At 40.5% G+C, this 22990-nt stretch overlaps 3 protein-coding genes across 3 annotated transcripts in view; 2 read left to right on the top strand and 1 right to left on the bottom strand.

Annotated features, from left to right (window-relative positions):
• LOC116052112 (toll-like receptor 2 type-2) overlaps positions 1–12345 on the bottom strand; it is a 30423-nt gene extending 18078 nt beyond the window's left edge. Inside the window, exons 1-11 of the mRNA XM_035993815.1 lie at positions 12241–12345; positions 7686–7948; positions 6644–6800; positions 6404–6553; positions 5203–5409; positions 4689–4811; positions 4133–4283; positions 3800–3964; positions 3246–3425; positions 1219–1359; positions 629–1137 (exon numbers count right to left, since the gene is read on the bottom strand). Of these exons, the coding sequence (XP_035849708.1) occupies positions 629–1137; positions 1219–1359; positions 3246–3425; positions 3800–3964; positions 4133–4283; positions 4689–4811; positions 5203–5409; positions 6404–6553; positions 6644–6800; positions 7686–7947 (2045 nt within the window). The 5' untranslated portion in view covers position 7948; positions 12241–12345. The remainder of the gene's footprint in view (positions 1–628; positions 1138–1218; positions 1360–3245; positions 3426–3799; positions 3965–4132; positions 4284–4688; positions 4812–5202; positions 5410–6403; positions 6554–6643; positions 6801–7685; positions 7949–12240) is intronic.
• A 3004-nt stretch (positions 12346–15349) lies between these two features.
• Positions 15350–16973, top strand: LOC118493658 (saxiphilin-like). The gene is made up of 3 exons (XM_035994246.1): positions 15350–15888; positions 16032–16366; positions 16774–16973. Exons 2-3 carry the CDS (start codon positions 16060–16062, stop codon positions 16971–16973), a joined length of 507 nt encoding a protein of 168 aa, XP_035850139.1. The 5' UTR covers positions 15350–15888; positions 16032–16059.
• A 470-nt stretch (positions 16974–17443) lies between these two features.
• On the top strand, positions 17444–22748 carry si:dkeyp-75b4.10 (neurocan core protein). The gene is made up of 7 exons (XM_035994245.1): positions 17444–17693; positions 18232–18423; positions 18920–19111; positions 19980–20068; positions 20161–20295; positions 21044–21158; positions 21763–22748. The coding sequence occupies exons 1-7, from the start codon at positions 17444–17446 to the stop codon at positions 21828–21830; spliced, it is 1041 nt and encodes a 346-aa protein (XP_035850138.1). The 3' UTR covers positions 21831–22748.
• The last annotated feature ends 242 nt before the right edge of the window (positions 22749–22990 follow it).

The following is a 22990-nucleotide window of genomic DNA, read 5'->3' as shown; positions in this document are numbered from 1 at the left end:
ATTAGCTGCAGCAACTCCTGTTTGCTAGCACCGATTTTGGTCGTTTTTTTCCTATCGACAGTACTCGTGACATCTAGTGATCAAGATTCAGGTAAAAATTGGCCGGAATTCTCCTTTAATTTGTGCCATGTTTGGTAAAGATGGGATAAGTTTTTTTGAGGAATGGTTCAAAAAAAAGGTTTTGTGGGCTATACTGATCATCTTCAAATCATATTGTATCAAACTTTACTTCAGACTTTTTTAGTGTTCCCTCGTATACCTCATTCAAAAAGCCTTGACCTGTGACCTAATGTTCAACAAAAGTTCACTGAAATCAATGAAAGTAGTTTTTTAGTCTTTTGAGTGGGAGCGTGTCTATGTTCCCCCGGGTCCTTTTTCAAATAAAGGGTCCTATGTTCCCCGGTCTGTTACTTTTTCCACCATTCCAGGCAAATTCCATGGCAAATAGGCCCTAACCCTAACCCTTTTTGGTAAAAACGGGGAACATAGGACCTTTTTTCTAAAAAAGGACCCAGGGAATCGGGGAAAATAGGACCCGGGGAACATAGGGATGACACTATACACAAACACTGTAAAATGTAGGGCCTTATATTGTCAGAAAGTACAACAAAAAATAGTTTGACGTTACCTTGGTTCCTCCAGCTCGGGTACCAATAAGTTTTCCACCCAGCTAGCGTCTCTCTCACTGTAGGACACAAAGGCGTCAAAGGACGGCAACTCTTCTGAGCCCACTCTAGTTCTGCGATGCCGCCGTCGCAGGGAGCTACGCTTGGCTCTCAGCCACGCCCACGTCATTTTGACGTACCAGAATGCATGGAGGCGCCACAGCAGGACACACAGCAGAATCCCTACAAAAAGCGCCACCCCACAGCTTACAGACACAAACAAAACCCGATGGCACACAACAATGGAGAGCTGGACTTGAGCCACCGGTTCCCCCTGCAGGTAGAAAGGTGAGTCGCAGACGTAGCTCTCTTCTCCATCTGCTAAATGCACGTCTTCGCCTCCTTTAATGGCTGATTGGAGGAAATAAACAAAGTCACAGGAGCATGCAAATTTGTTCTGACCCGCCCGGAGGTCCTGGAGTCGTCCGTATGAAAGGAGGTCCGCACGGCCGAACCTGTTCAGGGTGTTTGCCTGTGGGAATCCAAGGAGTGGTCACACTGGGGAATACAAAGGATTGGAAGAAAAAAAATATGAGATGTGATTGGTCCTTACCTGTATTGTCAGTGTTTGTAGATTGGGGAAAAGCCATCCTGGGGGCAGCTTCAGTAACTTGTTTCCAGAGAGGTGGAGCTCTCTCAGGGCAGGCAGTATCAGAATGAAGTCGTTGAGATCGTTGTTGCTCAGATCCAACACCTGTAAATGATGCAAGGTAAACATATTCTCATGAACGGGTTTGTATGATGTTGTACGAAAAGTAATGCAAAAAAATTGTGCATGATATCCTACAAAATTACAGCGACTGCCAGCTGGTCCACGACAGGTAAGTTTAGCGGCCTTTACAGTTATTTTTTTTTATTTCATCGGGAAAAGGTGACTGTGAGCCAGGTAGAGGGTACAGTTATGTTCAGTTCCTCCAGGATTTTGTGGCTTTTTTTTTTTGATTGTTGCAGACCAAAATGCCTGAATTTGCTAGACAGCGATTTGACTTCTCCCTGCAGCTCAGGCTGGAAACCTGTGCGTTTATCTATCCTGCTTCCGTTATAAATTTGCGGGAACCAATCACAAACTGGCTTATCCACCTAGCACGCTATTGGCGGGTTTAACACGATGACGATAGAGAAGCGACCAAGCAGCTTTTTGTTTACATCCAACAAGCCGGCCACCGAAACGCAGCACTCCATGGCAACAACCCGTTGATGCCGCTGTCGCTGCTACGTTACCTGGATCGTTGGTCTGATTGGTTGAAGGACTATCCAGTTGCGTACAGTCATTTGAACTATGGCCATTGATCACGCCTCTTGTGCAGAGAAAATACAGAGACTCCCCAGACTAATGTTCAATCTTAAAAAACTTGAGCTTGGTCTGGTGATTGCCAGACTATGAATTTGCGGCAGCTTTTGTAAAAAATTGCGATAAAAGTTGCAATGTCTTTTGTATTTTTGTTGCAATGAAGTTGTGAGAGACAGTGACAATTGCAAAAAAAGTTGCGATTTTTATGTTTTGGTTTACTTCTTTAAAAATAAAAGGAAACTTGTTTCGGGTAGATAAAAACTACTCTGGGCTGAGTTTCCCTAGTAACCTTACTGAAAAAAGGCTCAGGATGCTGCAAATGATGGTAACATGAAAATGGCTGGTGGACAAATAATAAACATTTCTGTCAGTGGCTTGTTGATCTTTTCATTGTTAGTTAATTTCCTAACCTGGCCTGGCCTGGGACACATTCATATGGTTTGATTAAGCACTTATTGGACTTTAACTTATCATTGCACTTACAATAAGGAGCGTAGCTGTCCTCAATTTAGGTCATTGTGTACGTCTCATCTCCCGTTTTTCCCGCAGCAGCAGCTTTCAGTGGCGACTTTAGAGTGAAAAATCGTTACAGCGGACTTTGATGTTAAAATGTGTACAGGTTGGAAGGACAGCCTGAAATGTTTTTCATGTTCTTTCGCTGTACGTTTTGTTGGTAAATGTGAGATGTTCGAGTCACACACGTCTCGTCTTCATATCGGAAACAAGGAAAAGAATTCAGCGACGTATGTGTGTTACGTCAACACGTTCTCACTCCCGTCTGGCACGTGGGACTGCTGTGATTGGTTGAAGTCGCGGGAAATTCCGCTTATTGGTCAAATTTGCTGTAAAGTTGCGGTGATTGGTCAAAATTGTGAGTTACACTGAATTCACTGTGATTAGATGAATTTTCGTGAATTGATGCAATCGCTTCCTTGAGGGACTGTATTTTAATGTATTTTAGTTATGTTTAGCTGACAAAAAAGTTTGTGGTTTGGATTAAACACCGGTGACCTACACCAGAGACGAGAACACCCGTTTACTTGGTGAAAGTCTTGTGTTTTCCCCTTAATTTCTTCTGGGACACAATCCCTTCCATTTTAGGACCAAACCATCTGCCCCAACCTCTTCCCTACATGGATCGTCATGGTCTTATAAGGTGGCTCTCAATGCTTACAGCTATAAATACGAATTACAGTTCTTTTTCTCCATAGCTATATGTACGAATAGTGAACAGCCTTGATAGTGACAGGTCTTTCAGGATTACTGCTACATGGTCTTTCTCTCAGTACCTCCAGAGTTGCGGGTAGACAGGGGGTGATGGTTGTAAGTTTAGCCCTGGAGATGTTGAGGTACCGCAGGGTGGAGGGCCAGGAGCAACCCTCGGGCATGGAAATGTATCCGGTCCTGCTGATGTCCAGGTGGGTCAGTTTGGAGAGCTTTGCTACCTGCTGGCTCACCGTGGACAAAGACTGCACAGCAGAGGAACAGAGATAGTTAAGTCTTCATGCAACAGGTGATTTCTTCTTCAAACCTGTAGAGTCAAGTATTCTTGGATTTATATATATATATATATATATATATATATATATATATATATATATATATATATATATATATACACTGATCAGTTCACTTGTCAACAGTAGTAATACTCAGCCTATATACAATTATGATTAGACTATAATAGATTAAAGTTAAAACAAGAAAAAAACTGAATGGATGAATTCCAAATAAGTTTGGTAAAAAGGAATTGTTCTTTGTGACGTAAAATAATATAACTGATACGAAGTAATGGGCAAAATACGCAAAAAGACGTTTTTCCTTTAAAGTTTCATGACGGCACCTTCAGAGCATTTCCGCTGACGTTTAAAACTCGGAGGTCCTTCATCGTGCCGTCTCCATTGCACATTGTCTCTGTCAGAGTCAGGTCAGTCAGCAGGTTGTCTGACAGGTCCAGGTACTGCAGGTTTGATAGCAGGTGGGATGTGTTACAGGGCATCACATACACCTGAGGGGGAAAAGTTTGACTTTAAAATTACACATTTTATTCTCACTGTTCAGACGTTATTTCTTGTTTCATTTTTAATATGTTGGGACTTCTCGCTCTAGTTATGTATGGATTAATGTAGTAGCTACTGCATGTGACTTTCTTGTGACAGATAACCACCTTCCTTACCCGAGAGTTTATAACGGACACCTTCCTGGGGTATTTCAGCATAAACCCCAGCTGCAGAAAGGAGACAAATTTAAAGACATTCAGCACCACGACGTTTCGTACGAAGAATTCGTCGATGCTTTTTTGATCGGTCTGTTTGGCTCTCTCCCACCTAACACCAACCAAGAAACAAAAAAACATTTTACTATTCATGCAATCATTCATTCAAACAACAGTTGTTCACTTCTGATTTTTTTTATTGCAGAACTATATAAAGTGGCTGTTATTAGTAATAATTTTTTTAGTTAAGGAGAAGGAATTCCAAAAACAGTCGGGATTTGGATGGTCGTCAGGTACGCACATTAACAGCTGATTCACGTTTCTATCTGGCTGCTGATTGGTCGAGTAAACATGCTGCTAATCTCCCCCACTCACTGAACTTATTTGGCATAATTACTGAGAAATACTGATGAAACTTTTCAAATGAAAGGAGTTAAGGTCAGCCCGAAAATGGCAAAAAAGACACGCTTGTGACAAAATGGATTTGATGGATCATGTTGATGTGCTGGTTTCCTACCTGCCCTCGCCTGTCAACGTGACGCCATCCATGAAGACGGATGTGACTGGCACTCCATCCAACGCCACAAGGAGGTTAACGATGGCCTCATCGGACACGAAAAGGTTGTTGAAGGATATTTTCCTGAAGAGTAACATCACAGAGGAGCATCTGGTTGGTTGATTTATATGCCATGTGGCATTTTATATTTTTACACACTTACAAAAAAGCTGACAATATTTAAATACTGCATGTAGCAATGTCTCCCATTCTCAATTCCATGTTTGGCTAGTTTTAAATGGCAGGATAAAGTTTGACATTTGAACTTAAAGGGATACTTTTAATCTTTTGAAGTGTGGTTGTATGAGGTACTTATCCATAGTCTCTAATTTCTCTTTAATTGTAATTTCTTATTTTTTACTTTGTACTTTCTTACGATTAAGAGTTCCACTGTCCACAGTTAAGATTACAGCTTGAATGTTGATGTGACTGCGCTCTTCTGCTAAAAGAGAAGAAAATTAGATTGTTGACAGACCTGACTCTCCTTTTGGCTGACTCTCTGAAGGGCTGAACAGACTCATTCCCAATCAGATGGAGGTCTTCTAGAATGAGAGGCGTCTCAGGGTATGTAACATCCGCGAGCACAGCCGAGGCTAAGGCTGTGTTTGTTAAAAATGGACCATGGAGGCTCAAAGTGACACTACCCAACGGCCAAACGTCCCCTAGAGCACCAGACTCGTAACTGCAGAGAGAGAAAGTGACAGGAGAGAGTCATAGGAGATAGTATAGTGAAAGATGGGGAAAGTAAGTCTAGTTCAGTCTTTGGTGTTTACCTTTTTCCTAATATGCCAATATTCTATATTTTTCTATCATCAACAAATCCCAAAAAAAGATGAAAACAAATACACTGTAATTCATTTTGACTCAGTCCAACACACACCGTCCTGCTCACAGAGCCCAGAAGATAAATCCTTTCAGGATTCATACCAGATTTGAATCCACAAACTCTGATACAAAACATCCTCCTGAAGCAGCTGCATCAGCTCACATGCAAATCTGTGGTGAAACCAGACCTTGGCTACACCACAGATACATTCTCCAGGAGAGGAGAAGAAAAACGCTCTGGGTTGTTTGCATTTTTTGAAAACCAATCATAATCGTCTTGGGCGGCTCAAAACTCTGGACGCAGCGACGGTGGTTCTGAAAAATAGTCGCGGGCAGGAACTTATGGTGAAACATTTGCACCCGCAGAAGAAAATGCCACAATATTAAAGGGGTTAACTGTTCACACAATACTGTAACATGAGCTATTTAAATTAGCTGGATACATGGTTAAATGTAATTTGCTCTTACCAGTGTATCGCCATGTGTACTACTTCATCTACAGCAATCCCTTCAATCAATCCCAAAATGTTCAAGTTAGATAGTAAATGACGTAAACATATTCTTTGTCAATGTTTACAGTCATTCCACAAGCAGGCCTGCTTTGTTGCACGATCCACATTGTCTTCAAAACTTGCCAATTTTAGCGTGTAGCTTGCTAGCTCGAAGTTAGTTGTTTCCCGTTGCGAAGGAAGTTTAAGAACAGCAACACACAGAGAGCAGAGGGGCAAACCCTGATATCCGCCGGTGAGCCACACGCCAGATGTTAGGCTTTAGCCTGGAAATGTACTACCGTTGATACAGACTAGCTCTCGTCTAACAACACAAACACAAAAACAGTGTCAGTGCCTCACCTTTTCAGGTTGTTGCCGTGCACAGTGAGCTCCTCCAACTCAGTGACTCCAGATAGATCTCTTCTCTTTAGCTCCTCCAGAGCAGGACCTCCAAACCCCAGCCTCCGCAGCCTGACCAGCCTCTGAAACACTGGACGCGAACCAAGACAGCTGGAGGACGCAAGACACACAAAAGTATGGGGACAACTGAACATCATATGCGATGCAAAGGTTTTTACAACTGTAACCTTAGCGCTTTACCTATATGGGTTGTTGAGCAGGTTGAGCTTCTGCAGAGCTTCTAGATTTCTGAACCATTTGTGGTTGAGAGCAGTCAGCTGGTTGTCGGACAGATCAAGCTCCTCCAGACTCCACAGAGAGTCAAACGCTGACGGATGGATCATAGCTACTCTGTTACCTGCAGGACGATAATATCTACATATAAAAAATCAACATTCTAAAAATTTCATCAGGGGGTCCACAGGGGTCAATCCTGGGACCATTGATTATAATTACTTATCGCTATATTATGGTTATTGTTAGATCTAGATCTGGACATGCTTCTAAGTTACCTTGGCTCTGTTTGCCGCAATAAAATGCCTGATAAGAAAAGTTTTTCTGAGCAATTTAAGGCTTCTAATCCACATTGTCTTAAAACTGAGGTTCAAAGTCCATTCTGGACCTTAGGCATTAGAAAATGTGGACATTTGCAAATTTCATTTCGATTAAAACTGGGCAAACTCCGATAATGAAGTCCATGTGAAATGATAAAAAACAAACTCCTGAAAAGCTACTAAATGGAGCTTGGAGGTGAGATACTTTTATTAATTTTAGTTTCACCGTTTTAATTTTAACATTAATTTACAAATTAATGAATTCATCTAATGCATGAAAATGGTCTGGCAACAAATTTTAAATTACAAATAAGTCAAGATATTGGTTGCATTTGAAGCAGGAAGTTCTACATCCAATCACAGTAGTGATGGTAACACATAAATCAGACAATGCACAGGCAACCAAGACCGGTCTCGAGTACTACATTAGTCTTCGCAATTGGCACACCGTCAAAATTTTATGAGAGATTTCTTATTTGCTCTAGAAAGAAATCATGTCTAATACAGTAGTACATATCCACTTAAACACAATATGGACAGGAAATCAGATGTCATGACTCCTTAATGAATCACTTATGGTGAAGAACTCTTACTTAATCTGCACCGTGCACATTAATTAATATATCTTTTTTGTTTTTGTTTTACAGACAATGCTTGCTCTAAAGCCAATAAAACCTGATCAACGTTACCGTGGAGACTCAGAGCTCTCAGTCTCCTGTGTCCTCTCAGATCGTCACTGGTCACCCCGGTGATGTCGTTAAAGGAGAGATCAAGAGTCAGGGCGCGGTCTGTCACCATGGGAATGCGGGTAAATCCTCCGTAGGAGCAGTTACAGGCGAGCTGCAGGTCACACTGATTGCAGGATGACCTCTCGCCTTCTGGGTTTGACCTCTGACCCCAGCACAGGTAGACGAAGAGGAGGGTAAGGTAAATGTTGGTCTTCTGTCCCATACTGTACGGAAGGAAGGAAGGAAGAAAGAAAGAAAGAAAGAAAGAAAGAAAGGAAGAAAGGAAGGAAGAAAGGAAGGAAGAAAGGAAGGAAGGAAGGAAAAGAGTAATCGAGTGGATGAATGAATCAGATAGTGAGACAAAGTGAGTCCGAACACACAGCTAACAATCTAAGATAGCTTCCTCGGTTTTGGCAATTTCCGGCTGTCTGTTCCACCAAAAGATCAGCATAGTCAACGGTACTAATTCATATATCAACGTTCACCAAAGTTAAAAGAAATCATGGGAATTTCTTTGTCTAATAAAGGTGACTTTACTGCTTGTGGCACTTATTTAAACGCAGATTTCAATTACAAATGCTGTCATGACTTTGTAGTTCCTTTAGTGTGGTCCAACACTGATGTTGGGTGATCAGGGGTCTCATTTATAAAACTGTGCATAGGATCCTTACTATAAGGGTACGTACGCCCAAAAGCCCAAAATGGCATACGCCAAAAAAAAGTCACATTTATAAAACCGTGTGTACGCACACCTTTAAGCAATGTTCCCTTTATAAATCAGAGATTACCTACAAGTGTGCGTAGGATCAGCCTCTTATCCCGCCCTGTCCTCACCCATTTGTAACCATAAATAGTCAATGCAAAGCACCTCGTGAATGCTGATCAGTCTATGAATGACACTGGCAGTTGTTACACCGAATCATGATGACTGGTGAAGAAAAAGCAAAAGACTTCTCAGACGTTCAGGAATTGCTGCAAATTGAAATATAACCTCGGCCTGTTCTTGCACAGTGTAGGGAAACCTGGTCTATAACTACATGTATTAATAATACGTCCAAAACGGCAGACATTACGGCACTCAGGGACAGCTTCGATATACCAGACCTATATGATAAGATTTAACAGAACTATATATTATATCCAAACAAGCCTTAGTGATGAAGTTGAAGATTATATAAACTATTTATAAAAAAATAAAAAAAACACTTAGCTGTCTGACATTTCCCTCTGGAAACAGCCGGTTGCCCCCATAGTGGCGAGGACCTGTATTTGGACCGGGATGGACTGGGATGGCACGGTTCCGGCGCTTTATTGCCCTCTCTACTGGACCCAATTCAGTACATAGATCCAAGAGCTCAGCTTTAGGGAATCTAAATCGGCATATTAGCCAGTCATCGTCATGGTCCCTGAAGTCTCTTTTTCTCCTGATTCTTCTATTAGCGTAGTCCTCCTGCAGTGCCATCAGCGCCATCATGCAGCATTACGCACGGTCACCGCAGTATGTATGTTTACAACAATTTGTGATTGTTGCTAACACAGCATCAACTAGTGGTATCCCTCACCCCGAGATACAATTTGAAGACGAAAGAAAGTGTAATAGGCAAACACACTTTTCTTCATGCAGGTTTTGTCACAAACAGTATTAAAGTTCGGACTGATAACGAGGACATTAAGGGTAACGATTGCGCGAGAGCTTAACAGCTGTATTTTCGGACTTTGACATTTGATGATATATGCACAGTATTAAAGACATAATTAAAAAGATAATTGGTCATTTACACTGTGTTCTGTCGTTATCTCATTAGATAAGGGTAATCCATGCAGCCGGGCCATCTCCTCCTCCTCCTGCGCTCCGTAGCGGACAACGTGGCGGCGAGACAGCGCCGATTAAACATTAAGAACACATTCTTATTTAAGATTTGAGTTGGAGGTGTTTATGGAACAATTATCCCTCAGTACAAGCACAAATAACACTGCTGGATTTAATCTTCATGGTAATGTGGATGATAAGGAGTGAAAAAATGAGAATAATCGTAATATCGTAATAATCGTAGAGTAATCGTTCTTCCCACATTTACTTTCTGCAGTCTGACTTCAGTTCACCACCTCACCATCTGCGTCGCCAATTCCTATTTTGTCTCCAAAATGTGCGTACGCATGGGTCAGAGGACCGCACAAGTTTGTTTTTTATAAATCACAACCTTTGCGTGGGAAGTGGCGTACGCACATTTTCAGCCCCGTTTTGTGCGTACGCCACGTTTATAAATGAGACCCCAGGGCTGGCTCTCAGTCGGCATTCCAGTTCATCCCAAACAGTGTTGGTCATCTTACTTTAAAAAAGTAATTAGTTACAGTTACAAATTACTTCTCCCGAAAAGTAATTGATTTAGTAACTCAGTTTCCACATTGTAAAAGTAATTAGTTACTCAGCAAAGTAACTGTGACGTTATTTTTTATGTTCTATAACGCTATTACATTCTATAACATCCTTGCAATCAATGTGTTCAGCTCGGCCTCGGTCACCTGTTGCTGACCCGAAAAATCTAACGTTGCTTGTTTTAACAGAGTGGCTCCGTCTCCTTCGCTGGAGCTCACGCTAGCTGAATTTGGGCTTGGGGTTGGGTTAGCAGCAGCAACAAGTGTCGTGTTAGCGTGTGTTGATGTGAGGTGCTTCATAAGATTCGAGTTGCTTGAGGCAGACGTGGATAAAGTCTTTTTTCCTGGGCATAGAGTGCATGTTACATAAACATTCTTGCCTTTAATTTCAATGAGCGAGAAGTAGTGCCGGTACTTCCAGTTCGAGAACGCTACCTTTGAATTTCCCTGGCTCGTCGCCATTGTCGCGGTCTTGTGTTTAGTGGTAGTCAGAGCGTGCAGTGAGACAGCGTGAGCAGGGCATCCGCCCACCCAGCCAATCATCATCGCATTTGCAACGGTGTCATCATCCCCACCCCTGCTCTCTCCAGGCAGCTGATGTATAGCCAAAACCTGACACCTCGCGCTTCATTCAACCAAATTGTAGTAACGCGCCACTTTACATTCTCAGTAACGATAACGGTGTTGCAACGATGGGAAAAGTAATTAATTAGATTACTTTGTTACTGAAAAAATAACGCCGTTAGTAACGCTGTTATACTTAAACGCTGTTACTCCCAACACTGATCCCAAATATGTTGGGTGAGGTGGACTCTGTGCAGAACAATCAAGTTCTTTCACATTGGTCAAGGCATTCTCATGAACGGGTTCGTATGATATCGTACAAAAAAACGCATGCACAACAATTTCTGATGATCGGTCACATGACATTTATGTTTAGCGGTATTTACAGTTAAATTTAGCTGACAAAAGGTGATCCAAAACGACTAGTTAAGATTAGGAAAATGATTGTGGTTTGGATTAAAACACAGGTCCCCTTAAGTAGAACTCCCAGGACACGAACACACATTTTCTGGAAGTCTTTTGAGTTCCCCTGGATGCGAAGTTGAGTTCTCCGGCTGGAAAGCTCTGTGCAGTTATTATGATATCAATATATGCAATGTAGAAAATGTTAAAGAAGGCACTTATCTGTTATAACTATGTTTTTTTTTTGTTTTTCCAAAGCAGAGAACTCTGGAGTTGATCTAAAAGCACTATGAATGGCGCTTAATGTATTCTTAATTGTCGAAGTTGGACTTTTTTACAGTGTTGTCCATCATAGAATTCAAACATCAAAGACCCCAGGAAGAATAGCTGCTAAATCAAATCAAATGGAATGATATGCTTAGCATTAAGATATCCCTTCTATGGTACTATTGGGTGCAAATCAGGAAAAACCCAGACCAACTCTTCTCTACATACTTTTGGCCATAAATAATGTATATGCAGTCAAAACTTTGGCAGCTTACAGATTTTTACTTTGTGACACAGACAAAAACAAATACAACAAACTGTTTTCTGCCTGGGTTGTGATGATTATTTCTGCCATCCACATGTTCACGATCTGACATTTTGAGGAGTTATGACTCTTGAAAAATGTAATTCAGATGCACAGCCTCAGCAGTAAAAACCCAGCCAGTATCATTAACTGCAAAGCAAAAGCATTATAAATCCGTAAGCGGGTTTATAAGATTTCTGATCAGCAGATGACAACATTAAAACCAACCCTGCTTTGTGTCAATCCACATTCATTCTTATTTGGGGAAGCCAAACTGCACTTATTCAGTTTCATAGCCTTCATTTTCTCAAGTGCTTCCCTTATTCTGTCATTTATCTGTTCATCTGTGATACAACCGGATAATGTATGGTGTAATAACTGCTGTTGTAAGACACATGCTTATTTAGCACGTTAAAAACAACAACAATGATACATTTAGGCGAGATTAAATGAAAAAGGACATGCAAAGGAAACCCAGAAAACCCTCAGGGGGCTTGGCATGTTGGTATTCCTACACGTATTAAACAATACATAATATATGAAGAGAAAAAAAATTTGAAAAATTAAAAATTAGGATTCTATCGTTAGTCTGTGTTGCCTTACCTGATTTTCTTGCAGAGTTGATTCCTAATAATGAGGGTAACACTCTATAATGGTTAACATTGGGAAACACACGAGAATGAGATACAGATTTGTATAACTGTAAAGAGGAAGTAAAAACTGGAACTGAAGTGTGAAAAGAGGTTCTGAGCATGAAGATTAACTTATGGGAGGAAACCTGTGTGAGTGTGTGCCTGTGAAAATGTATCAGTGCATGACGACGTTTAAAGAGGCACAGTGAATTTGTGTTTTGCACTTTTTTAGACCTGTTAGACACATAAGGTTGTTTTTTTTTAGATATCAGTCGAACTAAGGTTTAGGGTTTTGCTAAAATGCGATGTCTATTTGGAAAAACTGTCCTGCTGAATTTGATTGTCTCCTCTTTTGTTTATGACTCTGGAAACAAGCTGAGGTAAAGCAGTCACATGTTGTATAATCTTGTACGTGGTTTCTGTTACATAATGTACTGTAACCGCTGTCTGCACTGGACCGTGATGGCAATAGCTTCCGCTCAGTCTCTGCTGTTCTGGCTCTGTTGTGTTCTGTATGTTTGTATTCATTAATAGTACTTTTATATATATATATATATATATATATATATATTGTATTGCTTTTATATAATCACTTTTAACATTTAATTTATATTCACGAAAAAAACATCTTTCAAATTATTCTTAAAATAAAATTGAAACAGTCCCTATGAAATATGCATAGACTGTATAAAAATAAGAGAACTCCCTCTGTACTTTCTGCAGTAATTATTGTGTTACGGCTGCCGCCGGCATCCTCGTGTGTGGTATTTAACTGATTGTGCTTTATCTGAGGTGCGAAGCAGGCTGTGCCATCCTGTGCAGCGGATTGGGTGGATAAGGGAAGTCCCGCCCAGTTCCTGGGGTTCCCTGAGATAGGGACACTGATTGGTGCGGCATGCTACCTCTGCCCCATTTGAGAAGCTTCAATGAAGTCTGCCTCCGGCTTAAATAGCCTGATTGATGGCAGCTGAGGGCAGCTGCCAGACCAGATTTGTTTGCCTCGATGTATGAGTGTGTGAGGGAGTGGGCCAGGGTTGAGCTTTAAAAACTGATATCCTTCTTGCATCTACCAGGTTTGTTTTGTATAGTGACATTAGGTGCAGGGGTGCTGTGAGTATTGTGTTTTTTTGTTTTACTAAGTATTTTAGTTAGAGATGATTTTTGTTTATCCTTTTGTTTCGTATAGTTGGAGAAGTAGTCTTCCTTTTGAGGATCTCTTTTTGTTATATTCTGTTTTTGATTTCCACAGCACCAATCGCCCAATTTTTTTTCCTGTTGTGAGTTCTTTTTGCCTTATTCTAAATAAATATCCTTTCAAATACCAATTACATCTGGTTTATGTTTATGTCCTGATACCCCTAGCACTACGGGACGTAACAATTGGAAATATGCTGTGTACTGGAATCTACACCACCCTTGACTCTGCCACCGGATGGCACCAAGCTCCATTTAAAATTTGCTTAAGTGTAGTTGAAATTAAAATCTTAGCAAATAATTGTTGAGCATAATAAGAGATTATTAGATAAGCGATTATTGTGCAGCAAAGTACCTGTGTATATACACTACCGGTCAAACGTTTGGGGTCACTTACAAATTTCCATTCCACTCCATTACAGACAGAATACCAGCTGAGATCAGTTGCATTGTTTTTGTAATCGGGGCAGCAGTTTTCAGATTACATTATGTGTTTACATAATTGCAAAAGGGTTCTCGACTGTTGTAGAAAGAAGTGGCTGATCTTTAATGTAATATCTACATTACCCATTATCAGCAACCATTCATCCAATGCTCCAAAGGCACATTCTGTTTACTAATCTGATATCATTTTAAAAGGCTAACTGAGAAAACATTGGAGAACCCTTTTGCAATTATGAAAGCACATAATGTAATCTGATAACTGCTGCCCTGGTTAAAAAAACAATGCAACTGATCTCAGCTGGTGTTCTGTCTGGAATGGAGTAGAATGGAAATTTCTAAATGACCCCAAACTTTTGACCGTGTGTGTGTGTGTGTGTATATATATATATATATATATATATATATATATATATATATATATAAGAAACTGTAAAAACCTGCTGATAATACAATAAAGACATGACAAAAGATTTTATATTACAAATATGCAAAGTCATCCAAGAACAGCAGCCTTTTATTACATGTGGCCTCTCTCCCACCCTGCCCGGTCGGTTATTAGTTTCCAGTGTGTAACTGATGCGGCCTTGTGTCAAACATTCAAAAAGACTCTCAGATCTCAATAACAGACAAATGAGTGATGGATGTGTTTCAGCTACAAGGATTCTGGCTGCTTTCCAATACTCAAACTATTTGGTATGTCCCAATACAAAGCATGTCAAATGTATGTCTATACCATGATGTCCAACTGCATGTGGTCACATTTTGCAGTATACAAGCCAGCATACTTTCTATATCTGACCTACAATCCTCTGTGCAGCGTATAACACGTCACATCAAGTGAGCCACCAAAAGAGCACAGACAGCCGGGGCAGAGCTAGATGTTGCAAACATTCGGGGCTCAGCTAAGGGGGTCCGGGGAGATTTTTTTTCCTATTTATGGCAGCTATGTGCACTATTTCTCAAGCAATTTCAAAATGAAATGTCTAAATAAGATGAGACAGTCTGGGAAGCCGGGGCTATGAACAATGAAAGGCCGATATAAAAATGATACCCAATGATTACCTTAAACTCACAATGATTACAATAGTCTGAGAAAGAGAAACTGATGAGATAAAGACAAAGCAGTATCCATCTCTGCAGCTCGGCTATGTTACATGTGACCTCAAAGCTCCAGTGAATTCGTGGGCAATTAAGATATATGAGCAAGAGGGTCCAAGTTCAAGATGCAGTGTCATGACAAAGTTGTTTGTCCCAATTGTTTGCATAAAGAAAGGGCTACTGCAGTACTAAAGTACTAAAAGTAAAAAGACAGTTTTAGACTCTTCTTGTTTTGTCTTTAAATTTCTGTCTGCACAGGAAGTAGGGATGTGTCATGTTTTGTCCACCTATAGGCGTGATCAGATTTTCTGACATTAGGTCGCATCAGTTATTCACTGGTAATGATATGTAATGTGTAAACGTGGGAAAACAGGCTACTTGTTACATTTTGTAATGTAAAGCTTGGACAACGAAACAAATGTTAGATTCTTTGGATTTTATGTCTCATGTTAGTGCTGGAGAATATAATTTCATATGATCCAGCCAAGTGGTGTCAGTGTTTACTTGCAAAAATGGTCTGTAACCTAGATTTGTACAATACAAAATCGGGAAAATAATAGCACATATAGATAAGATAAGAACAAGTAACCCTAAGATCAGACGAGACAGTCTGGGAAGCCGGGGCTATGAACAATGAAAGGCCAATATAAAAATGATACCCAATGATTACCTTAAACTCACAATGATTACAATAGTCTGAGAAAGAAAAACTGATGAGATAAAGACAAAGCAGTATCCATCTCTGCAGCTCGGCTGTGTTACATGTGACCTCAAAGCTCCAGTGAATTCGTGGGAAATTACACAGCAGAAGTGTCAGCAATCTGCAGGATATAAAGACAGAAGCAGCAGAGACGGCTCAACACACCAGCTGATCCTGAACCAGGTGAGTCTACTTTGGATTATCTTAATCAAACATTTTGAACACAGATTTATTTCGCAAGGAAAGACATGCAGATGGATTTCGCTTTTTAGAACTCTACTCTATATTGTTGACAGTTTTAGATTTTGTTGCTCCTATTTCAACAGGCTACACTCCCGGTTCATCATCGTCAGCATGAGCATGAGCATCAGCATGAAGGCATTCAGCGTGTCTCTGACACTCTGCACCTTTCTGACCCTAAGCAATGCCTGGCCCATGAACCACACCAGCCCCATTATTAAGTTCGGGGGCCTCTGTGAACAACTGAGGAATAACAGCCAGGGCCGCCCTGGAGAGTTTGTCCCACAGTGTGATGGTAACGGGAACTTCCTCCCGCAGCAGTGCTGGGCGTCCACTGGGTACTGCTGGTGCGTCAATATCATCACGGGAAAAGAGATACCGAACACGAGGACACCGCCGGGCGTCACACCTGTTCAGTGTGGTGAGTGATGACGTGTGCATGGGTGTCACATTATTGTTTTTGCTGGACTGAGTTCTTGGACAGTTCTGGAAATGTCTTGTTTTGTCCACATCTCAAAGATATTCAGTTTACTATCACAGATGAGAAGACAAAATTGGAGAGAAGAAACTAGAAAATATTCACATTTAACAAGCTGACACCAGAGAATTTTGGCTTCAATGCCAACTATTTTGATAATCGATTAATCGGTTTGAGTCTTACATAAAAATGACTCAAACCAATAAATTGATTATCAAAATAGTTGGCATTGAATTTAATAGTTGACAACTAATCAATTAACCTATGCAGCTCTACATGTTAAGGGATTTGAGTGTTTGGCTACTTTATAGTCTACTACATTTCAGATACAAATACTGTACTTTACTCAGGCCTCTGCGAACAAGAGAGGAAGCACAGCCATGACCGCATTGGAGAGTTCATCCCACAGTGTGATGGTAACGGGAACTTCCTCCCGCAGCAGTGCTCTGGGTCCACCGGGTACTGCTGGTGCGTCAACATCATAACGGGGAAAGAGATACCGAACACGAGGACACCGCCAGGCGTCACACCTGTTCAGTGTGGTGAGTGATGATGGGTGCACAGGTGGCACATTATTGTTTTTGCTGGACTGAGTTCTTGGACAGTTCTGGAAACTAGCTTTTACTCAAATACTGTCTATGTACAATGTTGTAGGGCTGCAACTACGGAATAGTGTCATAGTCGATTGATCTGAAGAGTTTCTGGATTAATAGATTAGTTGTTTGTCAGAAAATGGTGAAACGTGGATCAGTCTTTCCCAAAAGCCCAAGATGACGTCCTCAAATGTCTTGTTTTGTCCACATCTCAAAGATATTCAGTTTACTGTCACAGAGGAGAGAAGAAACTAGAACATATTCACATTTAACAAGCTGGAATCAGAGAATTTTTACTTCAATGCCAACTATTTTGATGACTCAAACCAATAAATTGATTATCAAAATAGTTGGCATTGAATTTAATAGTTGACAACTAATCAATTAACCTATGCAGCTCTACATGTTAAGGCATTTGAGTGTTTACATGTATGGCTACTTTATAGTCTACTACATTTCAGATACAAATACTGTACTTTACTCAGGCCTCTGCGAACAAGACAGGAAGCACAGCCATGACCGCATTGGAGAGTTCATCCCACAGTGTGATGGTAACGGGAACTTCCTCCCGCAGCAGTGCTCTGGGTCCACCGGGTACTGCTGGTGCGTCAATATCATAACGGGGAAAGAGATACCGAACACGAGGACACCGCCAGGCGTCACACCTGTTCAGTGTGGTGAGTGATGATGGGTGCACAGGTGGCACATTATTGTTTTTGCTGGACTGAGTTCTTGGACAGTTCTGGAAACTAGCTTTTACTCAAATACTGTACCTATGTACAATGTTGTAGGGCTGCAACTAAGGAATAGTGTCATAGTCGATTGATCTGAAGAGTTTCTGGATTAATAGATTAGTTGTTTGTCAGAAAATGGTGAAACGTGGATCAGTCTTTCCCAAAAGCCCAAGATGACGTCCTCAAATGTCTTGTTTTGTCCACATCTCAAAGATATTCAGTTTACTGTCACAGAGGAGAGAAGAAACTAGAAAATATTCACATTTAACAAGCTGGAATCAGAGAATTTTTACTTCAATGCCAACTATTTTGATGACTCAAACCAATAAATTGATTATCAAAATAGTTGGCATTGAATTTAATAGTTGACAACTAATCAATTAACCTATGCAGCTCTACATGTTAAGGCATTTGAGTGTTTACATGTATGGCTACTTTATAGTCTACTACATTTCAGATACAAATACTGTACTTTACTCAGGCCTCTGCGAACAAGAGAGGAAGGACAGCCATGACCGCATTGGAGAGTTCGTCCCACAGTGTGACGTCAACGGGAACTTCCTCCCGCAGCAGTGCTCTGGGTCCACCGGGTACTGCTGGTGCGTCAATATCATCACAGGGGAAGAGATACCGAACACAAGGACACCGCCGGGCGTCACACCTGTTCAGTGTGGTGAGTGATGACGTGTGCATGGGTGTCACATTTTTTATTCTTGGACAGTAACGCAAAATACTTTTACTCAAGTACTGTACTTAAGTACAATGTTGTAGGGCTGCAACTAATGATTAGTATCATATTCGAATGATCTGACTAATATTTCCTGGATTAAGGGATTAGTTGTTTGTCAGAAGATGGTGAAAAATCTGTGTTTTCCCAAAGCCCAAGATGACGTCCTCAAATGTCTTGTTTTTGTCCACAACTCAAAGATATTCAGTTTACAGTCACAGAGGAGAGAAGAAACTTGAACATATTCGCATTTAACAAGCTGGAATCTTACATCTTTACATAAAAATGGCTCATACCGATTAATCGGTTATCAAAAAAGTTAGCGATTCATTTTATAGTTGACAGCTAATCAATTCATCTTTGCAATTCTACAATGTTGAGGTACTTGTACTTGAGTGTTTACATGTTCTGCTACTTTATAATCCACTACTACTTTACTCAGGCCTCTGCCAGGAACAGAGAAAGAATAGCCCCAGAGTGCCTGGACATTTTGTCCCGAAGTGTGACGCAAACGGGAACTTCCTCCCCCAGCAGTGCTCTGGGTCCACCGGGTACTGCTGGTGCGTCAATGTCATCACTGGGGTAGAGATACCAAACACGAGGACACCGCCGGGCGTCACACGTGTTCAGTGTGGTGAGTGATGATCATTTTTGCTTTATTGTGAAGCTTCATTTTTGCTGGACTAAGTTCTTGGACAGTGCTGGAAAGTAACAAAGTACTTTTCCTCAATTACAGTACCTAAGTACAGGGCTTAAAGGGTATCTACCGTTTTTTTCAACCTGGACCCTATTTTCCTATGTTTTTTTCCTAAGTGACTGATGGGAAAAACAATCTTTGACATTGGTCCATTATTAAGTATTAAGTATAATTAAGTATTTAAATAAATGCCATGTTGATTCGAAACAGACAGCTTTGTCAAGGCAATTTTGTCTTCAGATAGCTTTTTACACAGTACCGCTATGAACTTGCACACACGTATTTTTTTCCTCCCGAACACGGTCGGTCAGTGAATGCGCAGTGACAGCGGTAACGTACTTGTATGACAGAGTGCACGGACCGAAGCTTTTTGACTAGCATCTAATGACAAGTGAGCACTTTCTAAGCGCTGCTGCCGTACAGTATCTTCCTCAAACATATGCTACGGATTTTTGTGCAAAAGTTTTTGTACAGTATCGTATGAACTTGTTCATGAGAATGCGTTGGAATGACATTTTTAACAACGATACAGAGCAAAATAGCAAGGTCACAGAGATTGTTCCATTGTTTTCCTCCTAAAAATAATGTAGCAGATACTGCAAACGCATAAATCCAGCTACAAATACAAATTGCTTCAAATGTACAAACCTTTAAATCACCATAAGTAATAAAGTTAGACAAGCTTTTCTTAAAGACAACATGTCTGCACATGAAATGAAATCAAGTGGGTGATGCAGTTATTAAATGACTAATTGTGCAGCCCGACTTGCAGGTCAGTAAAATATTTGAAATATATTTTTTGTAGACGAGAACTCCTGCCCGGAGGATTGGTCCCGCCTTGGAAATCGATGTTTCGCCTTCATCGACAGCCCGAAGACTTGGTCTGAAGCGGAGGTGAGGAGTGGTGGAGTGGAGCTGCTCATGCTTCAGGTCATGTTGCAACGAACCAAACATGAGAATACTCTTTCCTCTCTTGTCGCCTCCAGGATTACTGCCTGTTTGAAGGAGGCAACCTGGCGTCGGTCCACAGTAATGAGGAGAATAACTTCATCCAGATTTTGACCAAAGAAGACACCCATGAATTCCCCCTAACCTGGATCGGTGGCAACGATTGCATTCAGGTGTGTAACCCTACGCACTTCCAGATTCTGTTACTGTAGTTTTTAATTTTCCTCCAAATTTGAATGTCAACTAAAGCCTGACTGACATGAAACATATGACATGCTTTTTGGAAAAGTCGTTGAGGGTTAGGGATGTAACGATGCATGGTGACTCGGTTAAAATGGATATAAATGTGTAAAGATTACAACCGGTTGAGATAAAAAATGTATCGCAATACAATTTTGAAACGGCCTAGGGCATTATCTACTTTAGATTTCACTTGTTTGACTTCAGACATCACTATGTCTTCTTAGTTCATTTATTTGAAGAGATTTTTTTTCTATTTAGTTAGTTATTTTTTGTTTTTAAATGTATAATAAATAATTCCTTAGTAAATTTGTGTTATTTAGGATAAAAATACAGTTTTAGTGTCACTTTTGATAAGCGGACACAGTTGCACAGTTTATATAAATAAAGGAATATTTTTCAGTGATTTGTCTGCAGCTAATTCTATTAAAAAAATCTGGAGAAAATCATGTTGCAAACTTTATTATGAGTGGAGTGTAGGATTACATCCCTACTGAGGGAGTGTATTTCACATCTGACCAATAAACTTTTCCACCAGAGATGACAGTAATAGAAAATATAAGATCATAGAAAAATTATAGAATAACTTCGCTAAATCATTCTAATTAGTTTATGTTTTCAAAGTATTTGTCAGTCCTACAATGTATTTATGTTGGCATGTTTGTGTCTTTCTATCCATAGTCCGGTTTTTGGATGTGGACTGACGGCACCAAGTTTAACTACAAAAACTGGTCCAAGCGCTACAACGTGCAAGACAAAAGGAGAACAATGCACTGTCTGGAGATGAATTATGGATGTAATGAACTACACAAACACACATATTTAAACCCCGCTCTGTTCACATGTTTATTTCTTGTTAAAAATACCCGAAAGAGAGAACATTTAAAAATGACTCAGCAAAAAGCAAACAGCAATCAGAATGGGACCAGAATTAGTTATAGATGAGGTAGGCAGTTTTTTTTGTGTGTCATTGGGCAGAAATCCCTTAATAACCTTTCAGCATATTGCAATTTAAGTGTTCTGAGAGAAACAACATTTCTGCACCTCCTCTTGGCTCTGTTTTCAGGCTTTAGAAAATCGAACCTGTGACGGGAGACTTTGGCCAATCACAGAGAGAGAGAGAGAGAGAGAGAGAGAGAGAGAGAGAGAGAGAGAGAGGGAGAGAGATAATAAAAAGCGAGTGAAGAAACTAGAAAATATAATATAATATTTAAAAAGATGGAATCAGAGGATTTTCATAAAAATGACTCAAACCAAAATAGTTGGCCAATTTAATAGTTCAACTCCCAGAAATCCAGTTTCTGCTGACTGTACATTGACAGCCAGCATTTTCTTTGTATGTTCAGCTTAAAATACAAATCCTTGAAGGTAAATGTTTCTGTCTATCTTCCGCATTACAGATCGCAAGAAGTGGAACGCCGCCTCCTGCAATGACACTCTCCCTTTTGTTTGTGCCAAGGAGATCTGACACATCTGAGGAGACCCGACGAGCCAGATCTAACAGTCGGAGTAACATAACCTCACTATGATATGACGCTGTGGGATGCAGATCCATTTACAGGTCCCAAAAACTCTTTGATTTCTTTCTAGTTAGGGAAGTTTAGCACGATACACTATCAATCCTGTGCCATGATGGTTGTTTAATACACATTGTGTTCATGATATTAGTGTATCTTGTGTAAAGCACAAATTAGTCCCAGCTGACTTGAAGAGGAGGCTCTTCTGTCTGTGTGAGGGAGATGACAAGAAGTGCAGTTTTGGAAATTTGTTCTGCGTTTGAACGAGGATGAAGTAAGAGTGATGTGAGTGAGCGAATCAGGGAAGTTAGAATGGCTGTCAGTGAGCGGAGGAGTCTTTTCTTTAAGAAAAAGCTGAGATAGGGATATTAATCAATGATATGCATTAAAAAAAACTCACTTGGGCCTGGCTCCGTTCCGAAATAATATGATCAATGACACAGTAATGTAACGTAAAGTGTCTTCCACTTGTCAGACCAACAATTAAGTACTGTACTAAGCCAATATAATTAAAAAGTAATATAATCAGATGGAAATCTGTTCACATGGGGAAACCAAAGACTTTTGAACACCTGTTTCTTTAACATGTATATAAGAAACTAACAATAAAAGATCATTGTCACAAAGACCTAGGCACAATTAAGGAAGGGGAGTGAAGATGGGGATTAAGGATTGAAATGGTTAAAAGCCAATTTTAGATGTAGGAAACATGATATAAGTGTGTGTAAATGTGTCCAACTAACACCGGCCAAAATGGTGTATAAAAACTTACATTCAGCTGTCTATCCCTGTAGTCTGTTGATGTGTCCGGAACAGCTCGGTTTACTTGTAAACATGTAATTTTTTCAAATAAATCTGCCTTAAGTGAACTTCTGCGATCTCTGGTGTCTTTGTGGAGACCTCGTCTGATCATTTCTGTACTGAGGCCGCTCTGGGATCTCTCGCAGTCAGCAAGTAAATTACTTCCAGTTTTATAAGCAGGCCTTTTACATTGTAACCATAGACTGTAAAAAAAAATGGATGACATGTCTCCACTTCCTCCCACTGTACAAAAATGAAGCCAAAATATCCCAGACACGGGCGCCGCCATCTTGTAATTTTGGAACCAGAG

This window comes from Sander lucioperca, chromosome 17, assembly GCF_008315115.2.
Source record: "Sander lucioperca isolate FBNREF2018 chromosome 17, SLUC_FBN_1.2, whole genome shotgun sequence".
Taxonomy (NCBI): domain Eukaryota; kingdom Metazoa; phylum Chordata; class Actinopteri; order Perciformes; family Percidae; genus Sander; species Sander lucioperca.
Note: the sequence above shows the minus strand (reverse complement) of the source record. Positions and strands in the feature narration are given on the sequence as shown.